This window comes from Haliotis cracherodii, unplaced genomic scaffold (genome assembly GCF_022045235.1).
Source record: "Haliotis cracherodii isolate W230 unplaced genomic scaffold, xgHalCrac1.p SCAF_3, whole genome shotgun sequence".
NCBI classification, from domain to species: domain Eukaryota; kingdom Metazoa; phylum Mollusca; class Gastropoda; order Lepetellida; family Haliotidae; genus Haliotis; species Haliotis cracherodii.
The window spans coordinates 64583157-64604909 of NW_027266286.1; the positions used below are offsets into that span (position 1 = coordinate 64583157).

Sequence of the window (21753 nt, forward strand, 5' to 3'; positions counted from 1 at the left end):
GTCCATCGACGGGACTCTAGCAAGCAATCGAAGCGGGTGGGGAACATAAATAAAATAAGACAGTTTTCAGAATAATCAACTCAGACGTGCATTTATTAAACTACATTCAGAAAATATGTACAAGTCAATAAGACTCTTGATGAAATACCTTGAAACTGAGCATGATTTTATTATTACAATTTGCAAGCTATGGCAACTTTTGCATACATTTGGATACAGATACAAAAAGATAAGTGGTCAAACATGGACTGTGTTTTGTGAACGATCTGAAATCATTTTGCAAACTCTAGTTACATCATAATTATAATAGCAATGAAAATGTAACTCGGTCTTGTTTTTATGTACCATGTTAAATCAATAAAATGTAAGCCTTAAGATGTGCTGTTGAAGAAAACTAGTTTATTCCAAATTCGTATAGCAACAACAGGAATTGTATACATACTGATATACACGCAGCCGTCGTTATGAAGCGGGGTATCAAGGCTATTTAGGAGTATTGAGATCACAATGGTGACACATACATGTATGAGATAAACCTACTGTGTTTCCAGACTAATGGGATTTCCAGACTAACGAGGAGACCGGACTAACGGGGTTTCCAGACTTAAGGGTTTTCCAGACTAAAGGGTTTCCAGACTAACTGGGTGTCAGGACTACAGGAGTTTCCAGACTAACGGGGTTTCCGGACTAATGGGGTTTCCAGTCTATAGGGGTTTCCGGAATAAAGGGGTTTTCGAACGAACGGGGTTCCAGACTAACGAGGATTCACATTTTAGATCTAGCCTCGTTGCTTCACTACGTTTTACGCCCATAACGCCATTTCTAAATATACCCATCAATTATTTATGTCTATCATATTGCTGATATGTCCAGAATACTGTTTAGTTGAAAACAATGACGACTGTCGGCATTGACAAGTCTATCACGTCCTAAAGCACAACAATGACATCATATTGTGTACCAATTGTTTCACCGTGTTCATGTGTGGGTGAAAATCTTTAGATGGTTTAGCCATTGTCAAATCCCAGAAATCTAAATAAATAATTTTGTCCCAAAGCGAAGAGAATTCCTGATGCCAAATATCAGCATAAATCATACCCCAGTAAGACAGCATACCTCTCCTCGGTCTGAAATATGCATGAGGGCCACGAACTGCAATTGTAACATTTGGAGCGCGTGCCAAGAGGTTCTTTGCAGATGGAACAAGTCTCCGAACATGTCGCCTAAACACATCCGGATGGACAAGCGTGAAATGAACGTACATATATAACACAACGATGTCCTTGGTTGTGTTCGGGAGACGATCCATCATGATGTGCTGTGCCTGATTTGTTGACCGTGGGTAGTGCCGAGCTCCATGATAGAATGGTAATTCGTGAGCATGCCAGGAAAGCGAAAAATTATGTTTTAGATCTGTATCCGTAACAGGCGTATGTCCACCTGCATGAGACGGTAGGTTCAAGATGGAGCGAAGACGTCTATGGAACTGCATACTTGTTGAGTCCCCATGGAGCCAGAGCGTCCTTCCTTTCAAGCAATGTCTGTACGCATCAACGGTTCGAGGCAGCGTGTCATTACACAGAAGCGAGCTCCACTTGTTATTGTAAAAGAAGCCATTCGGAGCTTTTCTTTGCCATGTCAGATGTGGTGCGAGTCTGTTACAGGCAATAGGGGGTGATGTAAGTTTTGACGTAAATTTAGCTGAAACAGAAACATTGTGGCAATCAAATCATATCTTATATCATGTTGTCGGGACCAGGATGATGTTATAGAAACTAACATGGTGAAAGTTTATATTTCCAAGTTGAGGACGTTTTGGCCCAATTATAAGTTTAGCAAAGGAATATAACTCTGAGAAATCGAAATGAAATATGTATTCACATAAATGACAATTTGATCATATTATCAGATTTGTTTATTTTTTTATTTTAGATGCTTTATTTTTTTTAATTTATAACAATACAAGATGCAAAGGAAACCTAAACAATATGTTAATACATTAAAACGGATTTAGGGTATTGATTGTTTTTGGGACGGTGGGGTAGCCTAGTGGTTAAAGCGTTCGCTCGTCACGCCGAAGGCCCGGGTTCGATTTCCCACTTGGGTACAACGTGAGAAGCCCATTTCTGGTGTCCACTGCCTTGACGGATGGCCTAGTCTTCTAAGGCGCCGCGATTCGCTGTGCAGAGTTGCGTCCCTTGGGCACGCCAGAAACCTGTGATTGTGGGTTCTAATCCCCGTTCACCCCGATTATGTTTCTAGGTTTGACAGCACCATACCCGTGCTCCTGGTTTTCACCGAAGTGGTAAACGTCTGAGACCTGCATCACTTCGGGCTTTCCTCACACATTAAGCCGAGACGCTTATAACTGGAATACTGTTAAAAGCGGCGTTAAACCCAACTCACTCATGTTGAGGGTTGAAGGAATTACATAATTATGAAATGTGTGGACTATGGATGGAGATTGGGTCCGCCCCGGAGATCGGATGGTCCGGGGTTCGATCCCCGGCCGCGTCATACCAAAAGTTAAAAGATGGTACTTGTAGTTAAAACAAGGACTGGTCGGTCCGGAGTCAGTAAACAGTTGAAACGTGACCTCTCTTAATGATGTCAAACATATCGTCGATATGTGTAAACTATATGGGTTCTTGGTATAGTCGTTCTAAGTCAATGATTAGGGTGATCTGGTGGTAGATCGTCTGCTCGAAAAGCGGAAGGTCAGGGTTCTATCCCCGACCGCATCATACCAAAAGACGTTAAAAGTTGGTACTTGTTGTCACCCTGCCTGGAGCTCGACATTAAGGGGCTAAAACAAGGACTGGTCGGCTAGGAATCTGTATACTGTGTCTGAGTGGGGTATTCATGTTAAACTGCGGCATGGTACCTCTGTGAGCACTCCAGACTAGTACAAGCAGCCACATACAAACACGTGCACGCACGTCGCTATAGAAGTGCAATAATCTAGGACGCGACGTTAAACCCAATTTCATCTCACCTCACGCAAACAACAATCTGCTCAAACTCAAATGTGTCCAGTTTCGAAAGGTCGTAGACCCCTGCTAATTAAACTGACTTGTCACAGCGAAACAATTCGCTCTTGTTTAAGATGATATGTTTCTATGACATCATGTTATGTCCACAGCAAAAGATTTCACAATTACGCAATTCCGTCTTCGAAAGGCTTAGATCTTATGAAGCAACCGTCGAAAGCCAAAAACTTGCAAATCAATATGTCTGTCATGTAAACGTTCACTATAATATTTAAGGTTTTCCTTAACTTAAATTACTTTTGGGCCAGATTACATTCATCAGCAATATTCCATCCGGCGCAACTGGAGTACGATGATATGCATTAACCAAGTCAGCGAGCCTGACCACCCGATCCCGTTAGTCGCATCTTACAGCAAGCATGGGTTGCTGAAGACTTAATTCTTTCCAGGGAACTTCACTGGTCAGGTATCATATGATATGTCCTTTTCGATACACGATTTGTTCTTACGCTTGTATACAAATGGTTTCATACTGAACGAAACGCTTTCAACACTTACAATCTTTTATGACCACCGGCACAGTCCTCCTAAAGATGTCTGGCGTTGCATTTGTTGCAGACCTTGACGAAATAAATATATACAAACATGACAATTTATCTAATTCACCATAACCATTTCCATAACAACATGAAGAATATCAAACATGTGAAATAATTCTAAGTTATCGATTGTAATTCGAAGCGTTTGTTTGTCAATAGATTGCCAAACGACAATTTGCATAATGTTTACGCTCTATGCATTGCGTAAATCAATTGTCAATTATGTGACTCCGTGCCGCTGAAAGGAGCTTTATAGTGCAGAGATTTGCTAATTCAAATAGAGACAGGCAAAATGTCGGTTGCCATAAGGACGGTAAATATTAAATTTTGTTGGTTGGTTGGTTGGTTTGTTGGGACCGATGACATGTATCAACCAAGTCAGCGAGCCTGACCACCCGATCCCGTTAGTCGTCTTTCACGACAAGCATAGTCGCCTTTCAAGGCAAGCATGGGTTGCTGAAGACCTATTCTACCCCGGATCTTCACGGGTCTGTTATCAATTGCATACTGCTGTAATGCTTATATCTTGCTGTTGATCGTTGCTTTTGACATGTTTGCACAAACAATAGCAGGAACACCTTTCAATGCGTGTACATGGGAAGATTAAAAGCGCCGTTCTTGGGCAAATATCAATATCGGATTTACAACCGGTTTCTACCTGTTAGTTTTTTTACGTATAAATTTGCATTTAACGTTGCTACAAAATACAACACCACCCTTTTACGAATGTCCAAACCCGAGGTGAAGCCCGCATGCTGACAAACCTAGAAACATAATCGTGGAAAACCGGGATGCGAACCCACGATCAGAGGTTTCTGGCGTGCCCAAGGGACGCAACTCTGCACAGCGAATCGACGACTAGGGCACCAGTGCCTCGTAAAAACCGAGAACTCGTTCAATAGTCTAGATATATCATGTCATCCTAGTGTGGGAGGAGAACCCCATTCAGGACATACAAGTTAATCACCTTTAATGGTCCTGAGCACGGGTATTGTGATGAGAGATCAAGGACCATTTCTGAAATTTCTGTCCCGACGAAGGGCCCCCAACTAAAAATGGTGAATCTTTAAATTTTGGAAAAAAGATGAAGAAGTTATACATACCAACTTAATATTGTGTTTTCAGTGCTATTATTAAGTTTGTAGTGGATGTTTGTTGCAGAGAACGTCTCGACCCACATGTCACAATTCGTCAAGTTGTTCTTTGATTTCATGCAGTACCAGAGAAATCCATCATTTTCTTGAGTCAAATTGCACCAATGTGTCTGTGCACGAGTGTTCGGTCTCGTAAAACATCTTGGTTTCTCTGTTATATTCTTCCCCTTGAATACAGCATGTATCGACCAGAGACTTGAATACTTTTGGTACAACTTATACAGGAGAACTATCTCCTCCCTTTTTGTGGCAAGGAATGCTTTGATGGTGGCTTTTCCTGACCACACAGCTCTAAAAGCGACAGAGTAGCTTCCGTTATTGTGATCGGACGCGACACCGGAAACGGAAGCTGAAGTCTTCTTGCCCTCCATCCACACCCTCAAAACATCGCCTCCAGATAACTTCCGATTACCAGAACCATCAAACAGATCAATTCGCACATGGATCAGATCACCCAAGATATAAGTTGTATTATGTATTGGGTAGATATAGGACATCTTTGCGTCTGCAGCAGTCGAACTGTTGTGAATTGACCCTGAACATAAAATCTCCTCTTTCAAATATAGAAGTCCCGTCTTTAAACTGCCCCTGTTCGCTTGTTCTCTGAAATCAATTCGAAACACATATGAAAGGTTTTATGTCAGCAGCCTATGTTTATATTCTATTCTTATGATTAATCCTCAGGGTGTGGCTAATGGTAATTGTGGACCGCCTCCGTGGTCTAGTGGTAGAGCGTTCGCCCGGAGAGTGGAAGTTCGATCCCCGGTCGCGTCATACCAAAAGACGTTAAAATACGGTACTTGTTGTTACCCTGTCTGGCGCTCGGCATTAAGGGGCTCCCTCTACATTCTCAACAAAGTCTCTGTCAGAAGGGTTTGGCTCGTGTTCGGTCCGACTTGTCCCGGGCTGTTACAATCAACTTAAACCTCACCAGAGACCATAAATTTTAAATTTTATGGTCTTTGACCTCACATATGTAGTATCAAATATGTTTACATCTATAGACACGTACCGTATTCGACGTAATAAGCGTCCGCTCTAATAAGCGCCCACGGCGATATTTGCTAATATATTGGCTAGTGAACAATCCCCATCAGCAGCCCTTCCGATTTATCAATGTACACAAGACTTATTTATTCGTGTATAATACGCACTCGTGTGTTATATCACATACAAAATATTAAGTAAACAAGAACCTTATCAGTGAGGTTTATCAGTCCGTTATCCTCCTTTTTCGACTGTTTGTAAAACTCTGATATCTCAACTCACAGCTGGTTAATATATATTTCCTGCTGAATATTCGAAACAGATTAAGTGAGCAGGTTTGAACGACATATATCACACTTACAGTCTGGTGATCTAAGCGTTGACAACATAAGTTCGTCCGAGGGTCCACAACTGTTTTTTAGAGAATGGCAATGAACTATCAATAGAACTATTGACGGGGGTGCATCGAGTGTTTGACTGATTGCGACCTTGGTTCAAGAGTTAATATTGATTCTCTGATTAAATACACTGTGGATAGATCCGGGACACGTCACTGGCTGTAGCTAATAGTGACTTGTTGGCATATTGTCAACATATAGCTATGCCGCTGTCCCATCGGCGGTTAGGATGGATTGATTGATTGATTGATTGATTGATTGATTGATTGATTGATTGATTGATTGATTGATTGATTGATTGATTGATTGATTGATTGATTGATTGATTGATTGATTGATTGATTGATTGATTGATTGATTGATTGATTGATTGATTGATTGATTGAGCAATATTCCAGCTATACGACGGCAGTCTGTAAATAATCGATTCTTGGCCAGACACTCCTGTGATTGACATCATGAGCACCGATCCACACAATTTGGATACGATGACATGCATCAACCAAGGCAGCGAGCCTCACCACCCGATCCCGTTAATCGCCCCTAACGACAAGCATAAGCCCCTTTTACGGCAAGGGTTGCTGATGACCTATTCTACTCCGGATCTTCATTGGCCAGGATTTATGAGGATTTATGCTTCCCTTGATCAGTTTATGATTTGTTGGGAGGAGCAATCTGTCATAAGTAGTGTGGCAGCAATATAACAAAACCCTGCCTCCCCCATATGTATATGACCTCTATTTGAAATGGCTATAGCGCCCAAGTTTGAAACAGTGTATGAGTGTTTGCTGTTTAACGACGCACTCAGCAATATTCCAGTTATAAGACGGCGGTCAGTAAATAATCGAGTCCAGATCATACAATCCAATGATTGATACTGAGAGCAACGATTCACTCCAAAAATCCGATCCATGAGTTTAGGTTGCTAGGTACCAATTCCAACCCTGATTCGACGCTGATATACCACAATGCATATTGACAAACTGACAATGGATGCGATCACAATTATTCCATGACATTAAAAATGTTGATCATCATTCAATTTAGTTATGCATTGTTTTAAGCTGTATTTTTCTTCACACTTAAAATGTGTGTAATTTCGAACACGCATGAAGGCTCAAATGTCCCCTGGAGTGTATTTGCTGTTTTTACACGAATGTATGCGGGCGTCCACATACATGTACAAATATAATGTACTCATAACCGTAGGAAGAATAAACGTACATACAGCAAATGGGATTCTCTACAACAGGCGTTGGGTTGTCCAAACAAAACAGGCCGAGATGAATCGGATCCTATACTACAAATCTACAATGAAGAAATCAACAACCTTGCCCCAGCAGAAGCTCCCGTGTCCTCCCGTAATTAAATCCTCTAAAAGCGTAGGCCAAATGGGAAGTAGGCCAGTGGGGAGGACACCCATTACTAATCAGTCAGATGATAATCCCAATAATCAAATTAGTTTAGAACTAATCAGTCAGATAATAATCCCAATAATCAAATTAGTTTAGAACTAATCAGTCAGATAACAATCCCAATAATCAAATTAGTTTAGAACTAATCAGTCAGATAATAATCCCAATAATCAAATTAGTTTAGAACTAATCAGTCAGATAATAATCCCAATAATCAAATTAGTTTAGAACTAATCAGTCAGATAATAATCCCAATAATCAAATTAGTTTAGAACTAATCAGTCAGATAATAATCCCAATAATCAAATTAGTTTAGAACTAATCAGTCAGATAATAATCCCAATAATCAAATTAGTTTAGAACTAATCAGTCAGATAATAATCCCAATAATCAAATTAGTTTAGAACTAATCAGTCAGATAATAATCACAATAATCAAATTAGTTTAGAACTAATCAGTCAGATAATAATCACAACAAGTCAATAGCCAGGTTTCAAAAGATGACCAACAGCAACCAAGCATTGGATGAGTGTTTTAATACCCTGGGCCAGATTTTCTTTTGAGCAGCACAAGCGATTCTCTACATCTCGGTAGACTCGTTTTCTACTCCTGGGTTCAGCACCAAAGTCGATCTGCGAAATATTGGCCCGATCTGCATGTTCTAGCTTCTTTATGACTTCAAAATGTAGAATTCCTAAGGATATTACCAATTATAGTCACTTTCCCTTTACAGGTGGTTTTCACACACTTCCAGTGAATACAAGTCTGTCTCTCTACATTCTTGGTGTGACAATATCCATTAAACAAAACTTGTGCGCTTAATTTCTGTGAAAAACAATTAACTCAACGTTCTGGAGACCGGCCATGTTCATATGCAGTCTTACTTACTTACTTACTTACTTACTTACTTACTTACTTACTTACTTACTTACTTACTTACGTACTTACGTACTTACTTACTTACTTACTTACTTACTTACTTACTTTGGAGATTCAACGTGCGCTTTCCGACTGATGCGTATTTCGAACCCGGACCCGGCCAGGCCATTGAATTTAATAAAATTTGACGTAAATTGTAATACGCAAATTGTAATAAAAATTGACGTAAATTGTAATAATCTCTACTTGCGGTAAAATGTAATAACATTTTACGTAAATTGTAAAAACCTTATAAGTTAAGTGTCAAAGGCGTTAAATGACTAGGACCTATCCTTGTCAGAGTTGGTACAGGGTTAATCGTACAATCGTCTGTGGGGGAGGATTGAGGTCGTTATCGTACATTGTTGTATAATTATATAAAAATGTATATGTAAACGCATTGGAATTTCATTTCTATGGTTGACCAGAAGAGGATTAATTACTAGAATGAACTTAGTTTTCTTATTTATTTGAGAAATACTCTGTGTGTTTTGTATTATATTTTGACGAAGAATTCAAATACAACAAATGAGTGACAGATCTCCTGTGCAATGCCAAATGAAATAAAACAGTCGTCAGCAAATGCAGCATAGATTTCCCATACATGGGGAAGGAGAATACTTAATACAGAACATTATGTACAATGTTTGTTTTAATATCAAAAGAGGAGCGTGGATATTCTTTACCTACATTGCATATACTATTAGATATTGTGTATGCTCGATCTCTGTGAACTTCTCACAGATAAAGAAATAATAATAAATATATGTAAACCATGTTAACTTATGCAATATTTGTAGCTATGTATGATTAACATATGGATCATTAATATAACAGAAAAATAGGAAGAAGTATATTTAATGAAATAAATGAATAAATATAGCTGTCTGGATTCCTTTCATATGTCATGAAGAACTAACAACAACTTACTGACAACTTTTGCTGGGATAATAACTCCTTGACCCAACAATAAAAACAGAATCCATCATGATAACAGCACGAAATCATAATTCAAAGCATACACAAATAATATCCGGTATCTTCGGGCATGTCTTGTTGAGTTTCAAAGAGCATCAGAATGTATAATAAATTTGTTGCAATCAATTATTGCTGAAATAAATCTGTTTTGATCAAAATTGAAAGGATGGTAAATCTATAATGAAAAGGGTTTTGTCACTAACGTAAATATTCTCTTTGACCTTATACGAAGAGTATTCTAAGATCATTAAACTCGGCAATCGTTGATGGATTGCGCCAAGCAACCTTGTTACCAAATTTGGTACCTCACCTATAATGCGGTACATAATTTTCGAAACAGATAATTACTTTTTTCATAAGTTATCACTAATTTGTGACATATATACGGAGAAAAAATTACCTCAGAGGATAATCTTCTATGGGGGTTTAAGAGGATTGAAATAATTCCAGCTAACATCAAACACTGTAATAAAATATTGAAATTATAGCATACCTTCTTAACATTCCAATGAAAAGAATAGTGACTAAGTAAGAAATCAAATTATATTTATCTCCGATACTATGCCCTCATCAGTATACACACACACACATATACATACACACATACATACACACATATATATACAGACATACACACAAACACACATATACACAGCAACACACACACATACATACAAACACATACACACATAGGTATGTATCTATGTGTGTGTTTGTGTCTGTGTTTATGTATGTATGTATGTTTGTATGCCAGTAAATACGACCTCTATATGTCATTGGTATCAGCTCTATGACTGCACTTCTACACATAGTTCCAAGTGAAAGATGAGTGACACTACTTTGTGAGAGGTCCCACAAAAATGCTAATATGAGCAATTAAAGGTTATACAAAATGTAACAAATGAACAAAGTAAGATATTTCAAAAGATAAAATAGAAACACAAACCTATAGACATACGAATTAGAATGTAGCAAATACATTAGATAAACGTATCTTCTAAGTAGATAAAAGTATGTCCAACGAAGACATAAGTTTATTCTTCGTAGATAATACCTTTATCACTAATTTGAGACGAACAATAATCCCCTGAAAGCATAATCTCCTCTGGGGGGTTAAGAGGATTAAAGTAATTCCAACAAACAACAAGCACTGTAATGAAATTAAAACATGCTTTGTTAAAATTCTGATGAAAAGACTAGTAACTATCTAAGAAACCAAATCATACTGTTGCTGCGATACTTGGGCCTCATCAGCATAGACACACAAACACAACACACACACACACACACACACACACACACACACACACACACACACACACACACACACACACATACACACGCACGCACGCACGCACACGCACATACACACATACATTCACACATACACACGCACACACATACACACACAAACATATGTATGTATGTATGTATGTATGTATGTGTGTGTGTGTGTGTGTGTGTGTGTGTGTGTGTGTGTGTGTGTGTGTGTGTGTGTGTGTGTGTGTGTATGTATGCGCGCATGTACGTGTGTATGTAATGACAGTAAATGTGAGCTCTATGTCATTGGTATCACATATATGACTGCACTTCTACATACTCTAGATGACAGTATCATGTACGTAGATGAAAGTATGTAAGTGGGCATTAGTATCTGGATGGCATACTATCATCTACATAGATGAAAGTATGTTCTAGTATGTAGATGATAGTATCTTCTACGTAGATGATAGCATGCCACAAACATCACATCACTTCCAATAAATGTCTTTCATTATGTTGACACCACCCTTTAATGACGATTGTACGATAAAGCCTATACCAACCATCCCTAACTTAACAGTTCTGTACGTTTGTCATCATACACATTATTTCTCGAATTGTACATGTGAAACGCAAGCTCAACTGACAAAGATCATTTCTAGTCAATTGGCGTCTTGGACACTACGGAAGTAAGGTTATTACAATTTACGTAAGAATGTATTACATTTTACCGCAAGTAGAGATTATTACAATTTACGTCAATTTAAGGGAGAACTAAGGGAGCTGGGTATGGTGGATGTTTGTTTGTTTATGTGATTTTGATTTGGTAGATTATTGTGTTTTTAGATGCGTTTTATTAGTTCCGTTTTGATTAAGAATACGCCGAAAGCCTTGAAGTTTTCTAGTTTATTTTGTGGGTTTAGTATTGCTTCTAGGGTGAGAGCCTTGTTTAGATTGAGGGTGGTTTGTAATGCGGTTCGATGTGTTAGGTAGTGTGTGCAGTGGATGAGTGCGTGTTCTGGGGTTTCTAGTTGTTTGCAGTGTGGGCAGTTAGTTACCTGTAGTGTGTGGTTTTTTTAAAAATTTAGGTGGTTATTTAGGTTGGTGTGTCCTGTTTGGAGTTTAGTGATTACTCTGTCGATTGTTTTTGATGGATGGAGAATTTTTGGTTTGGTTAGTGGTTTGCTGAGTACTTTTTTGATTTGGCTATTTGAGTTTAGATATAGGATATACCATTTTTTGGTGATTTTTTGCTTGTTTACACTTTTAATTTCTGATTTTGATGGGTAAGTTTAAGCTTATATCTTGGATTTTGAGGTATAGTTTAGCTGCTTTATCGGCGTTTTCATTACCGTATATTCCTACGTGGGCAGGTATCCACAAGAAGGTTATTTGTTTGCCTGCCTTAGTTAGGTCGTTGGAGCTTTTAAGTATTTGATTTATTAATTTAGGTCGGTTTTTGGTATTTTTGTTTTGGAGGGCTTGCAGTCCACTTAGGGAGTCGGTTTGTATTAGGATTTTTTGTTGTTTTTGGATTCTTTATTATGGAGGGCTGAGGCCTTGCCCATTAGTTCTGCCGTGAATATTAATTGGTTGTTTGGGAGTCGGAAGGATTGTGTGGTTTTAGTTGGTTTTGTGGTATGGACTCCGAAACCTGTGTGTTTGGAGGTCGGATCTGAAGATCCGTCCGTGTAAATGTGACACCAATTTGATTGGGACGCGGCCCAGAAATTTAAGCTTAGCTGTTCCCTGCATAGACTTAGTGGCATTTCTCCTGTTAAGGCCTGAAGTGAAGTGTAGGAGGTGCCATGTTGGGTGCGTGTAATTAGTTTGAGAGCCTGATATTGTATTGAGTCAAGTTTTTTAGATAGAGAGTTGTTTAGGGTGTTGTATATGGCGCAACCGTAGTCTAGTTTTGATCCCATTAGTGATATGTAGAGAGATAGGAGGGTATCTTTGGAGGCTCCCCAGTTAGAGCTAGTGAGGCATCTCAGAGCGTTTAGGTCTTTACTGCATTCAGTTGTTAGGTTTTGGATGTGAGCATCCCAGGTGAGATGTTCATCGAAAATAAGTCCTAAGAATTTGGTTTCTTTTTGAAATTTGATTGTTTGGTTGTTTAGCTGGAGGATTGGGGAGGCGGGTTTCATGTTTTTATGTTTGAATACTCTTCCTGTTGTTTTTTCTGAGTTAAGGGAGAAGCCCAATGTATGCAGTCATTTTTGACAACGCTTCTATACCACAGCAAACCTACTTTCAACAGAGTTGGTTGAAATATTTTAGGTACATTCATGCTTCAACCTTTACTCTGTATTAAAACAATTCTGTATTTCCCGGAATTGTCTTAAAATAAGCAAACCTGCTTGTTCACCAATTCAGGTTTCTTTAGAAATATAATATGTTTAAACAAACCAATCATTAGTTAATTCATATAATCTGTTACTCAGTTTAAGTCAATCTTTCCAAATGTTAATCCAGTTTATCTTTACTTGGTTCATCCTTTACTCTCATGGATTAATTAGTCTTTGGGACAGTTCCATTATCAGTAGGTGAAATCCGTTTATTGTTTTAACCAAGTGTAGGGGGACTGGGCTGTAGGTGTTTTGGCATGGGGACGTATTGGGAGATATGTCTATAATCAGGCAATATGTATATTGAATTGTTTGAAAGGCATAACTTAGAAGTTGTCGGATGTCAAAGTAGACACAATTTATGGATATCATCTTCTTTATTTACTGTTTGTTTGTTGTTTTACGCCGCACTCAGCAACCTTCCAGCTATATGATGGCGGTCTGTAAATAATCGAGTCTGAACCAGACAATCCAGTGATTGACATCATGGACATGGATCCACACAATTGGGATACGATTACATGCATCAACCAAGTCAGCGAGCCTGACCACCCGATCCCGTTTAGTCGCCCCTAACGACAAGCATAGTCGCCTTTCACGGCAAGCATGGGTGGCTAAAAACCTTTTCTACACCGGATCTTCACGTGTCTCTCTATTTACTGTGAAGGCGACGTTAAGGTTTAGATCCGTTGTCAAACGAGGTTGGAAGCCTTTACAGTAAATAAAGCAGTTGTTAATAAGTCAAATAATAGCTAGCAGTCAACCCATGAGCGTCACTTACATGCTGCACGTCAGCGTTCATTACAGTTCATTTTGGATTTATGGTATGCCCAAGGAGAAAGTACTTTGTAAATAAAAGCGACAAACCCCTTCCCATGGTAAAAAAAAAAATACCTGCCTGAAGCAGAGTCGATTGTACGATTCCGGCTGTATCATGAACATGTGTCCATAAATCACTGCCTGAGAGTGTTGTGCACATGCCATGTTCCTAATGTCATATCCTTTGAAACGTTCCCACAACCTAGCGATCCACGAATCACGGAACATATAATTATACATACACTGGTTGGATGAAGTACTGCCAGTTCCAGTAGTATAAAACACACAATCCGCAGCAAAACACCAACACGCTGTAAATGCGGGCCTTGGTATTGCAGGTCTTCATGACAATATCAGAGAAAAACACCCGTTTTCCCGAATGACAGTGATCTAATGCGGCAGGGCGGCAAACCAACTGACATGGGCCTGATATAAACGTGTCACTATGAATGGCTTGATGCTCTTCTGTCAACAGTGTCCTCAGTATTGAATGTGGAGGTATATTTAATCAGGGCACGTCAGTTTTCCAGTATCTGCCTATGGCAGGCATACTACGTCTCCCTGCCGAAGGTAACACCCCATTTTAAGAAACCTCATTGAACGACAATTCGACGACGACGATGAATTCTGTTCCGAGGTTCCAACCAAGGACTACATGGCAATTTAGAATCGCCACGCGTCCAACTTCCTGCAGGTGTATTAGTGACAGATGTAGTGTGACATTGACTTTGAACACAACAGGTTTGCGCCCTCGTGCTTTCCTGAAAATTACCTGTCCTAGTAGTTTCGACTATGATGGTGACACGAGGGCGGGTACACTACTGTGTGATAAATAGTACCCCAAGGTTTCTTGTGGTTGATAAAGCGTTGCGTGCTCTTACTATAGAGACTGTATTAACTTTCAATAATGTACTGTTTATTCAAGATGGAAGAGGACGACTTGTGAATAAATATTTTGTAATGTGATATCTAATGTTTTAAAACTGTTGCCGTTGCTTTACACGGCCAGAACGACATGCGGGTTTTTTTTGAGTGTCAAGATACATTTGTCTTGCGGTTTAGTATTGTAGAGAGCTTTACATAGACAGCATGACATTTACAGACCTCCTTCAAAATTTGTAATGCTATAACGAATGCCAGATCAACACTCACCTTCATTGTTTTCACTTTTCACAATTTTTTAATATTAACTGAAACAACAGGCTTCCAAACTAACGGGGCAAAGAAAGCATTCACTTGAACATCCACACATTACTTACCATTTATTGTTTAATTCAGTTGTAACCACCATCAAGCACGTGCGTATAATTTCTTTTGCCCGCCAGATTATTATAATAATAAACCCATATAGGAGGACATATTTTCATATTTCGGATATTTTAGAAGCATATTAGAGTCAAGTTTTTTAGATAGAGAGTTAATTAGGGTGTTGTATATGGCTCAGCCGTAATCTAGTTTTGATCTTATTAGTGATATGTAGAGAGATAGGAGGGTATCTTTGGAGGCTCCCCAGTTAGAGACAGTTAGGCATCTCAGGGCGTTTAGGTCTTTACTGCATTTAGTTGTTAGGTTTTGGATGTGAGCATCCCAGGTGAGATGTTCATCGAAAATAAGTCCTAAGAATTTGGCTTCTTTTTGAAATTTGATTGTTTGGTTGTTTAGCTGGAGGATTGGGGAGGCGGGTTTCATGTTTTTATGTTTGAATACTCTTCCTGTTGTTTTTTCTGAGTTAAGGGAGAAGCCCAATATATGCAGTCATTTTTGACAACGCAAACCTACTCTCAATACAATTGGTTGAAATATTTTAGGTACATTCATGCTTCAACCTTTACTCTGTATTAAAACAATTCTGTATTTCCCGGAATTGTCTTAAAATAAGCAAACCTGCTTGTTCACCAATTCAGGTTTCTTTAGAAATATAATATGTTTAAACAAACCAATCATTAGTTAATTCATATAATCTGTTACTCAGTTTAAGTCATTCTTTCCAAATGTTAATCCAGTTTATCTTTACTTGGTTCATCCTTTACTCTCATGGATTAATTAGTCTTTGGGACTGTTCCATGATAAGTAGGTGAAATCCGTTTATTGTTTTAACCAAGTGTAGGGGGACTGGGCTGTAGGTGTTTTGGCCTTTTAGAAGCATATTACTTCAGTTTATTAAAAAAAATAGAAAATTCGACTGAAGCCTCCCCACATCAAAAGACGCCCTCCACCATACGGCACGACCTCCTGAACGCAACATGCCGCCTTCGGCGGTTAACACGCAGTCTTCCATCAGCTCTGACAGACACGTCGCTGCCAACGACCTACAGGACGGGCACATCTCAATCCCTTACGACGACCTTGCGCTGCCAATAACGGTCCCCTGTAGGGATCGTGGGCCCTAATTCATTGAGGCCTGAGTCGCCTAGGTACTGTCTGTCGACTAACCATATGCATTCGTCGCTGATGACGCTACTGTCAGTAATCGATTCCGGAGATGCAGAGTACGCAAGTACAGGTCTTCATTGGGCGTAGTTACCCTGGGTCTGCCTGTTCTTGGCATGTCTGATGTCTGTCCGATCGTGCCTTGAATCGCTGCTCGTTGTTTTATTACCAAACAGGGGTTTGATAAACATGTTATTTGACAACAAAAAGACTCACGAGTGTGATGGCGTTATTGGTACACTAATACATGAAGCTATATTATGATAATCACTCAATCGGACTCGCGTCGGACGTATCGTTAATTGAGGGATATATGTTTTAGTGATGGTTTTACCAGGCTGTGGTAAGTCGGACATGTTATTGAGCAAACTATGTACAAACACGAGCTACACATCTGTTCTATTTTAGAACGAATGTTGAAGAACTTCGTGATATTTACATGATTAATATTTTTTATGACTTCTTTCATGTACAGAATATATAATAAAATTGTCAAAAAATACAAAAAGGTGAGTATCGAGTTAGCATGATGGTATCCCCGCGGCTTGACCGAGGCCGCCCCGACGAGGATAGATCCAATGCTTTAGGCTCATAGGAAAGATTCTATATCAACCCACCATGCCACGGCTCACCCGGCAAATAACACCAAACTTTAACTACATGTGTCAATATCAGCGGTAGCCATCTTGTTGTGCAAGGCTATTCGGTATCAGTCGGCCGCACTCGACAGCTTTCGTAGCAATCCAATCGATCATTTATAGTACCGCCACCATCGTTGCACCGTCAGGATACTCCTCGTTTATGCTGAAGATGAATTACCGTATTCGACGTAAAAGCGCTCAGGGCGCTCTCAAAATTAGAACCAAGGGGCTCTTATTACAATCTTATTTTGGTGGAAAAACAGATTTGAAAGATAAATTTCGTGGTTTATGCTGACAGACTGAAATGTGTATATACGACAGATATATTTTTTCAGAATTTAATTGCCCATAATTAAGGGTGCATATAACGCACGAGTGCGTATTATGCACGAATAAATAAGTCTTGTGTACATTGATCAATCGGAAGGGGTGCTAATTGGGATTGTTCACTAGCCAATATATGAGCAATTATCGCCGTGGGCGCTTATTAGAGCGGGGGAAAATGTTCAAAGATGAAGTTGTGGATGAATCTACATTCCCACAAATAAATCCTTGTTTTAAGAGATTTGTGGCAACGCGTGGCAAAGGACAACCCGTGCCGCTCATATATTTCAAACATGTGTCTATGCATTCCTGATAAATATTGGAATATTTTTATTTTGTCATTCATCTAGATACCTTATATAGCAAACATTACTTTTGGGCATGGTGTTTCAAATAATATACAAAAATTGTACATAAATTAAGAATATTAACGTTTTCACCCAAAATGTCACAAATGATTCTGCATATGAAACACGTTGTGTTAAACGAAGAATTCCACAAGTGATGACGTCGCTGGAAACCCCGACGATATATCAGTTCGAGTAGTCTCGGCGTTTCCTTAATCATTAAATTGCGTTAACTTACAACAGGTCAAACATAAGCCACCTTCAAGGTCAGTCCAATAATTCGGTATAAAAATCAATTTTGGTTTCAATATTTACTGTAACGTATATCTCATTAAAACAGAATGAGAAGGTATATAAAAGAGTATATTGATCTTATGTTGTTGACGGCAATACGTTCAATAGCTACACCCTCCTTATTACAACTTCAGCATACGACTTCACCACAGATAAATGTAAATTGAAAATTTATGAAAAGGTGAGTGTCGAGTTGACATGGTAGCATCCCCGCGGTTCGACCGAAGCCGCCCCGAGGAGGATAGATCATATGCTTCTGGCTCATAGGAAAGATACTTGTATCTATCCACCATGCTACGGCTCACCCGATTGACTTACACAAAACTAAGCTATATAACTATAGGCTTGTCAGCCATCTTGTTGTGAAAGACCACTCGGAAACCCTCGGAAGTAATCGACTTTAACAGATTGATCTACGTTCCATTGATCGCCTCTCGCCTCGGCTCTTGTATTGATATCGATCTACACAAAGCTAAGCTTAATACCTATTAGCTTGTCAGACATATTCTTGTTAATTTTGGTTAGTATAATGGTACATTCAGGTGTTTTCTCAATAAAATGTTCACAATAACATTGAAATAAACTTCATAAGTAGTCAGTAAATGAACATCGAATTTTAAATTACGGGATTGCACAAAAGATCAAGGATAACCCCGATCCATTTGTTTCACAGGGAGCTGGTCCTTCAATGCAACAAACGAAATCTTACATACCGACCGTATCATTATGTCCCAGAGGGGCGGATTGGTTGTTTGTTGTGCAGTATGCATGTCACATGACATCGGGAGTCAACGAAGCGTTCATACAATCCCCGTGCGTTCAATGTTTAGAATTACATCGCCAGAAACAGGGCCTATCGTCTGTCCAATTAAACAAGAAGAACGCCTTCAATCTTCAGAGAATAAGACACGCTTCTAACAATCACAAGATAAAACATAACCACATGATACGATGTACTAGTGCCTTTGAGTGTATCGTGTACTTAACGTGCCCATAAGTGTGTCTGATCCACAATTTCGATTGTCTTTCAACATTTCCATGTACAGTAAACTACGGTTAGTCCCGACTATATGCTGAAGTTATGCTGTATATATGCTTATAACGAATTACGGTTATAATGAACTAAAATATTAGTAGTCCATTTGAGTTCGTTATAACCGTCGTTTACTGTAAATCACCTAGAGGTTAAACACAGTGGTGGAAATGTTCTTTGCTAAACACAGTTTGTAGTTCAGTAATGCTAGGTTGTATAGTTTTAGATAACATGTTCCGGAAATGATATTACACGTCCATGGAAACTGTCGAACATACAAGTTTGGAAAATCTAAAAACAGCAACACACGCCATTGCTCAATGTCACCAATAAGTGTGTGGCGTTTCGTGAAGCTAGATCGTATAGTGTTCGAGATATGCTCATGAAAATAAATGATTACAGGCGAACGGACAGACAGACAGACTGACACACTGACGACCATATATGTCCCCGTCGTTATATGTCGGGGGTATAAGAATCAAGTCCAACATGTTTTCTATAAATGTAATGATGATCATCAACAACATTGTCATCTCCAAGTTTATATTTTTTGCTCTGACGAATGACGATAATATATGCCCGGCGACATGTACAATATATGCCGAAACATTCCCTCAATGAACAGTCAGTCGAGTTATTATGATAAATTAATATAACTACATGTAATGGTGTATTATTACTATTTAAATCCGGTATCTCACTTGTGTGACTTTTTTTTGTCAATTAACATGTTTATCTAACCTCGAGAACTGATAAAATTGGCATTTTCACTCGTGCCTGCGCCAGATATCCTCCAAGTACTTTGAATGCAAATTGTGTGAGTGGCGGTAGTACCGTTAGGGCAAATTGTGTGAGCGGCGGTAGTACCGTTAGGGCAAATTGTGTGAGTGGCGGTAGTACCGTTAGGGCAAATTGTGTGAGTGGGGGTAGTACTGTTAGGGCAAATTGTGTGAGTGGCGGTAGTACTGTGAGGGCAAATTGTGTGAGTGGCGGTAGTACCGTTAGGGCAGGACATACTTACCATTGTCGTGGAAACCTAGTGACATCACTCACTTTCAGTGATCCATTCATATATTTTCGCTACTATTTTCCATTTTACGCCTATGGAATCTGTTCCGGCGGATAATCCAGACTGGTTATCCTGTGGTGTTGAAGGTTTTTATTGCAGTTTGTTCAAGAGGGCAGACCACATTTGTTTGGGAATCTATCTATCATAAGATCAAGAGAACAGCATGCTTTAGTCAGTGATAACATTTTGCCATTTTGTGTAGAATGACCCGATAATGAGATGATGTGTTAACTGGAGATGCGTTAGTAAGACGTACAGGAATTGGGTTGACTCGAGTAATCGATTCCAAAGTGTTAAATGAAGTACCTTGATGTAGTAATACATTACACCTTGTTGGATTATCTATGTGGCTATGACAGCCATCAAACACAATGACAGTCTTTTTATTTATTGTTAGTCTTATATTCTCATGAAGTGTCTGACAAATGGAGTATGCTCGGGACTCATCCATTTTAACACTTGTGTTACAAGCATTTGATGGTGGGAGAACTCAAGGACCGAACTCAAACGTGGCATTTGTGATTTTAAGGTATCTGACAAATGAGGGAGATCATCCATCCATCCAGCCAGCCATTCAGCCAGCCAGCCAGCCAGCCATCCAGCCATCCATTTAGCTGAAATAACCAATTTTCTGCAATCCTAGTAATCAACACAAATGGATACAGCCTCTTATTAATTAACATGATAATAGTTTTTTTCCTTCTGTTTATTAAAATAGACGTAACATATACACTCACACACAAACACACACACACAAACACACACACACACACACAAACACACACACACACACACACACATACACGAAAACATAGACACATACACACAGAGACACACACACAGAAACACACATGCTCGGGAGCTCACAAAGTACAAATGTGACCAGGCAGTCCGAGGATGAGGTTCGGAGGTTTCTGCGGGTGTCCGCTGCCTAGTCAGTCACAATGCTTTGACATTCGTCACCACTCGCCCCTTTCCGTAACCTGCAAGAAGAATAACACGAGTTGGTCACGAATGAATGCTTTGAGTCAATGATCGATCTGCGCGACGCGACTTCGGCCGAGTTCTGCCGAGCGTTTACTTGTGGTGTTGCACAACAAGATGTCTGCCACCTCTATAGATAGATATAGCTGTGTTTTCTTTTTACTTAGCCGCGGCATGGTGGTATGTTTCCTATGAGCCAGAAGCATTGGATCTCACCTCGTTGGTGCGGCCTGGGTCGTACCGCGGGGCATCCGCCATGTCAAATCGACACTCATCATTTTTTATTTTTGCATTTTTTTAAACATTTATTGAAGTAACATATGCACTTGTAGATTATTTGGTTTTCTTACTTTATTCTCAAAACCAGAATTTGGAAAGTTTATGACCTTCTGGTCCTCATATCACAATCTCTTTATCTAGGTAAGATCTACTAAACGTCCAATGTTTACACAGCACTGATAATATGTTAAAATATTGTTCATCAATTCTTCTCTTTGAAATGTGTAAACAACCATAGGGTGTGCCTGCACCACCAAAAAAAAGAAAGTGATGAAAGTACATACGTAAAAAGTAAAAAGTAAAAACATGAGATTTTTTTCTGAATATTTTCTGTAACCTGTGTCTCAATTAAAATAGAGAGAGAAGGCATGTAAAAGAGTATATCATGCTTATGTTATTAACGGCAATACGGTTACACCCTCCTTATTACAACTTCAGCATATGCATTCACGACAGTTAAATGTAAATTGAAACTTTATGAAA

General features: G+C 39.2%; 1 protein-coding gene across 1 annotated transcript; it reads right to left on the bottom strand.

Annotated features, from left to right (window-relative positions):
• Positions 1–842: 842 nt before the first annotated feature.
• On the bottom strand, positions 843–21249 carry LOC139475615 (NXPE family member 3-like). The gene is made up of 7 exons (XM_071258804.1): positions 21208–21249; positions 20546–20621; positions 19217–19229; positions 13945–13977; positions 4693–5346; positions 3549–3610; positions 843–1701 (listed from the first exon to the last, which is right to left on the bottom strand). Exons 1-7 carry the CDS (start codon positions 21247–21249, stop codon positions 923–925), a joined length of 1659 nt encoding a protein of 552 aa, XP_071114905.1. The 3' UTR covers positions 843–922.
• Positions 21250–21753: the final 504 nt, after the last annotated feature.

What these genes read in the sequence shown, in the direction of transcription:
- LOC139475615 (XM_071258804.1), bottom strand. Translation starts at nt 21,249, where the DNA reads ATGGCGGATGCCCCGCGGTACGACCCAGGCCGCACCAACGAG. An exon ending in ATCGACTCTGCTTCAGGCAG is followed by an intron (nt 5,347 to 13,944) that starts GTATTTTTTTTT and finishes AATTGATTTCAG; the next exon opens with AGAACAAGCGAACAGGGGCA. An exon ending in GAAAACACAATATTAAGTTG is followed by an intron (nt 3,611 to 4,692) that starts GTATGTATAACT and finishes TATTTCGTCAAG; the next exon opens with GTCTGCAACAAATGCAACGC.